Source organism: Nicotiana tabacum, chromosome 5, assembly GCF_000715075.1.
Source record: "Nicotiana tabacum cultivar K326 chromosome 5, ASM71507v2, whole genome shotgun sequence".
NCBI classification, from domain to species: domain Eukaryota; kingdom Viridiplantae; phylum Streptophyta; class Magnoliopsida; order Solanales; family Solanaceae; genus Nicotiana; species Nicotiana tabacum.
Window position 1 is genome coordinate 155,966,099 of NC_134084.1, and position 5,671 is coordinate 155,971,769.

General features: G+C 39.7%; 2 protein-coding genes across 2 annotated transcripts; one reads left to right on the forward strand and one right to left on the reverse strand.

Annotated features, from left to right (window-relative positions):
- The first annotated feature begins 331 nt into the window (after positions 1–331).
- Positions 332–1,473, forward strand: LOC107832297 (cold shock protein 2-like). The gene has a single exon (XM_016660112.2). The coding sequence runs from the start codon at positions 435–437 to the stop codon at positions 1,122–1,124; it is 690 nt and encodes a 229-aa protein (XP_016515598.2). The 5' UTR covers positions 332–434; the 3' UTR covers positions 1,125–1,473.
- Positions 1,474–3,950: 2,477 nt separating this feature from the next.
- On the reverse strand, positions 3,951–5,443 carry LOC107832296 (uncharacterized). Its single transcript, XM_016660110.2, has 2 exons — positions 5,254–5,443; positions 3,951–4,903 (listed from the first exon to the last, which is right to left on the reverse strand). Exons 1-2 carry the CDS (start codon positions 5,441–5,443, stop codon positions 4,137–4,139), a joined length of 957 nt encoding a protein of 318 aa, XP_016515596.1. The 3' UTR covers positions 3,951–4,136.
- Between the last annotated feature and the right edge of the window lie 228 nt (positions 5,444–5,671).

Sequence of the window (5,671 nt, forward strand, 5' to 3'; positions counted from 1 at the left end):
TAATCTAAAACTGAACTTAAAAAACCCGATCTCCAAAATTATTTTGATTATACTTGGATTGTCATTTCTTCAATCTCAAAATCCAAATCCAAATCCAAATCCAAATCTTTATATTCAATTCGAGCTACTAGAACATCCACCCCTAAAGTTTTGGTATTGTGGTGTTAACAAGTCAAACACAAACACAGTATGAAATGAAAGGAATATTATTTATTTAATGAAAAACACATTAATTTAATACACAAAATGGATTCGGATAAAATGATCCGGTTCAATGGGCCCACCACCCTCTCCCCAAAAAACGTGGCACTCTCAACACAATATAATTCCGCCACCGCAACATAAAAAAGCCCACACTACTGGTGAAAATACCAAGAGATCAAAGCTCTCAAAAAAGTCTCTAGGGTTTCGCTAGGGTTTGGTTCTGTGCTACTATGGCGTCGGAGAGTGACCAGGGAAGGAGGATCAAGGGATCTGTGAAATGGTTCAATGATCAAAAGGGTTTCGGTTTCATCACTCCAGATGATGGCGGTGAAGATCTGTTTGTTCACCAATCTGGTATCAGATCTGAAGGCTTTCGTAGCTTAGCTGAAGGTGAGGTCGTTGAGTTTGAAGTTGAGTCTGGTGATGATGGCCGTACTAAGGCTGTTAATGTTACTGGACCGGATGGCGCGTCTGTTCAAGGTGGTGGCCGTGGCGGAAGCGGTGGAGGCGGCGGCGGAGGTCGATATGGCGGTGGTGGTGGATACGGAGGCGGTGGAGGCGGTAGATATGGTGGGGGTGATAGTGGCTACGGCGGCGGCGGCCGGTATGGAGGTGACGGTGGATACGGAGGCGGTGGTGGTAGTAGGTATGGTGGTGGCGGTGGATATGGTGGCGGTGGTGGTGGTGGAAGCGGGTGTTATAAGTGTGGAGAAGAAGGGCATTTTGCTAGGGAATGTACTCAGGGCGGTGGCGGCGGTGGTTATGGTAGTGGAGGCGGAGGATATGGCAGCGGCGGCGGTGGATATGGTGGTGGAGGTGGGAGATATGGCGGTAGTGGCGGAGGAGGTGGTGGTGGTTGTTTCAAGTGTGGAGAAGAAGGACATTTTGCACGTGAATGCCCTAACAGCAGTGGTCGTTGAAGCTCTGTAGAACTGAGAGGGTAAATGTGTATATTCACATTTTGCACTCTTTTTTCTATGCTTTCTAGTGCTTTCTTTTTGGTTAATGTCATTTTGAAGTATGAAAAGGGATGAACCATTTAATGTTTTTTTTGAATGATCGTATTGCATATGGTCACCTTTTAGTTTCTTGAAGTATGATTAGGATATGGTTATGGTTTCCTGCTTTATTATTGCGTATTAGGATTAGTATTGGTGATTATGGACTAGTGTTTCAGCTTGAAGCTTTTGGAAATGTGCGCTTTCTGTACATGTATATACATACATGTTTGAAAGATTGATCAATTATCAGCTGCTAGCTTTTATTGCACTTCCATTTGCATTTTACATCTGTTGCTTTTATTTTTTTGTTCTTAATATACGGTTATGGATGCAAATGAGCTTCTATTTAATGCTTGTGATAATTTCTTTTCATCTTAGCAGTATGTAATTGGTTGCTGGTAATTGACCAGTTCTGTGAATGAGTCTAAATTTGACTACATCAACAGTTGATATGAATGGTTTAGTTTGGTTTAGGTAGAGAAGAGTATGCAGGGGCGCGAGACAACTCTCGCTAAGGAACTCAGCAAAATAGCCCTGTAACTTCGGGGGTCGCAATGTCCATGCCCGGGCGACTGTTTACCATAAACACAGGTCTTCGCAAGTGTCATAGGACCATGTATGTGGGCGTCTAATTAAGTGTAATGAGAAGGATGTGTGATGTATCCCCTACTGATGTTGGGTTGTGGAACGGTGGTTGTGATTTGCGAACACCCTGCTTTAAAGGTTGAGTTTTAGACAGGCAAATTATTTTGTTTTAGTATGGAATGGACTTTGATAAGAGAATTTGATAATTAAAGATCATACATTAGACTTTTACTTGTTTGAGATTTTGGTTTGATTGGTTGATTATCAATAGTTCTGGGTAAATTAGTGAGTAATATTAAGAATTTATGTTATATCCGACGTGTCTATGCTAGACATGACTCATGATTAGTAACTTTGACTAGCCTTGGATGGAGGCTTGATTGGTTGTCAATCATGGTTTGTAACTTGGCAAATAGCCAAATTTAGTGTAAAAGTTTTTACCAAATTTAGTGAGGGTCCAAAATTTGCTTCGCGTGCTTCAAATGTATGCTGGTGTTGGTCAAAGAATGATATTTCTTGCTCTTGTTTTATAACTGCTCCAATTTTCTTTAGATGTCGCTCTAATTTCTAAACAATCCAAGAGCACCTGCCGAAATGTGTGCGGATTGATGTTTTTTTACATGCAAGCAAACCTGCAGATGTATATGTTAAATCCAATTTAACAGTAGATTCTACTCGTTAAGCTATCTCTTGTTTGTTAAGTTTTGGTACTTCTACATTTTTTTCCACTGCACCTACTGGAGGTGGTAAGAATACTTGAAGCAATTTACTCTGTTTTTGGTTTGATAGGATTGAAAAGAATGCGCGAAGCAAGCAATTAAAATTTGTCGGATTGCAATTCTGTCTATTAGTCTGTTATTTCGTCGTGATTCGGCTCCACCATGTTCTTTTCCCGTCAGCTTGCTTTTTCATCTGGATCTTTTGTCCAGTTCTATCAGGTACATTGACTTCATAGAACCACCTAAACTAGGGAACATGTAGTATGAATTTTTGTTATGTATGTTTCATAATGCATAATGTTATAATAACATTTGACAAATCAAATCATTTATATTAATGATGGTTGACAAATAAGAGCCATGGAACTTGAAAAAGAGGCTTCTAACAGCTCTCCTCCCCTACTAACATATGAAGGGAAGGAACAAGTACTATACAAGTCTAGAACTGATGAAATGTTATCTTGCTAAATAGCGAGTAAACTGTAAAAGCACAACTATACAACAACGCACGAAATGTTCTGTCCATTACACCAGGTTAGTGGTTTGCCTCTACAGCAAGCGTAATCTTATATACACTCCACTTTACTCTGTATTTTGTTCTCTTCATCTTCAAACTCACCACCTACGGCCGACGTCACTGTTTTTGCTAGCAGTGTTGGAGCTAAATAGTAGTAGTTTGGGCAAATTGATCTTGACATTTGGGATAATGTAAAGCCAATTCTGATATAGCCCAAGCCACCATAACTTGAACCTTCATGCTCTAGGATTGTCTCTAGGAGGAATCCTAAGATATTCATCAGGGCTGCTCTTTTTATTCAATGTAACCGGGAAAGACCGGACCACAAGGGTCAATTGTACGCAGTCTTATCCTGCATTTCTGCAAGAGATTGTCTCTACGGTTCGAATCCGTGACCTCTTGGTCACATGGCAGCAACTTCACATGTTATACCAAGGCTTCCCTTCAGAACCATTGGATAGAAGCTCGTACTAATATTCAATGTTCTTTTTTTTTTTCTTTCCTGGATTCATAATGAAAGCTTTTGGTTGGTTGTTCAACAAAGTCATTCACATCCAACATGTCAATTATCCAACATGTCTATATCACGCCGCTATTGGTGCGACCCTTTCTCGGACCCTGTGTGAATACATGATTCTTTATGCATCGGGCTGCCATTTTTTACCTTGCAGTTGCTTAATATTTGTTGCACAAAACAAGTTTCTGTTTGATGAAGAAAATGGGGGATGTATTATAAACAAGAGACTATATTTTTGAGATACTGAACTGTTTTAACCGGAGGGACAAAAGAACATGGCAAATTTCCACATTGGGAATAACAGCTAATACCCAATAACAGCTAAGAATGTTTTTCTTCTCATATATCATGTTCTTGCATACTCAATTCCTAAAAAAAAAAACAATCTTACCACAGAAAACCAATCACAACAACAACAATTACATCTCGATTTCAAACAAGTTGGACCATACAAGACCTATATACAGACTAGAGAATAATCCATCTTCGGCAAGTAGGGCTGTACTCCTACCTGCTACTCAAACTATATACATATAAGTAAATGTCTGAAACACATACATATTTACTATTTGCCTATAAACATTCATTCAGATTCAGAACTTCCCTTCAATCCTTGCATTTGTAAGACCAATGCATGCATCCACAAAATCTTCATCAATAAAGTCTGATGAAAATATCTGCAACCGATCACCATAACCTCGAGAGATACATTCCATTACAAACAGTCTTGCATATGGATGAATCCGATCTGTCACCGGTTTCACACACAGAACTGGATTATCAGCCTGTGGCGTGACCGTATTCTCCACCCTGTAAAAGAATTTCCGAGATGTTACAGGTGGCTGCTCACTCAAATGCTTCATGTTGCTCTCAAACTTCGTTTCAGGTAAGTCAGTATCTATCCAGTTATCTTTTAGGTAACCTGAACTCCATAACGGACTTCCATGTTTTGGCTGAGGTGATTTTCTTGGTTTCCAAACACATATTATTCTCTTTGGCAATAATTCTGCAATTGTCTTGTTGAAAACATTGTCATCTTGGTGGATGAGAAATTCCCCTAGCTCATCCTCCAGGTACTTGTCGAAATCCGGGGGATCATCATGTCCGAATTCAGTACGAATTTCTAGGATTATTATCTCTGAATCTGTTTCAGACAGAAACTTCTTGACGTCGTTGATAACGACGTCAACGTTGTAGGAAAGAAGGATGCCATGGCATATACGACGATCTTCTTGAACACGGATGTCAAGAACTCGAGCGCCAATTACTAGTTGTTCATAAATGGACAAAGATTGGCATTGAGCAAAAGGGCGAGAGATGAATGGGATTCCAATCTTGTTAGTTGCAGAATCATGTGTACCTGCATAGGCGGATGGAACACTTAATTATGAGTTCAACTGAATTCAGTATTTTCGACACAGAGCAGACATATATATGTAGAAGGGCAGTTCGGTGCACGAAGCATCCCGCATTCATGCGGGGTCGGGGAAGTGCCATACCCTAAGGGGTATAATGTAGGCAGCCTACACTGATGCATGTATCAGTGACTGATTTTATGGCTCGGACCCATGACTTATAGGTCACAGGAGACATGTATATGTAGAAAATCATCAACATTTTAGTAAATATTTTCAAAAGTGCAACGAATTCATACTAAGAACCTAAAGGTTAAACTAATTAAATTTAAATTTTGAATTCGTCTTTAGGTACCTGGCCAAACAATCTTGTTGACATGGAGTTTTTCAGGGATAAGTGCTGACATCCAATTTTTTCTGTCTTGTACATGATAATCACAACCAGGGAAATTGCATCCATTTTTCTCCTTGAGATCATACAAGATTTTCTTCTGAGTGTGAATAGATTTTCGTCTTTCCACCTGTTTACTCACCTCAGCTCCCATTTTCACAATAACCCAAGAAGAAGAAGAAGAAAGAATGAAGCACTCCCTCTTCTTTTTGTTTTGCTTTCTTTCTTCTCTGTCTTGGCACAGCAAATAGATACGTTTTTCTGCCTGTTAATATGTGCATTTTAAAAGCTTTTCTTGTTTCACCCTGCTGTAAATACTTTCTTCAATTAATTATGACAAAGAAGGGGAGCCTCGGAGCATTGGTCAAGTTATCTCGGTATG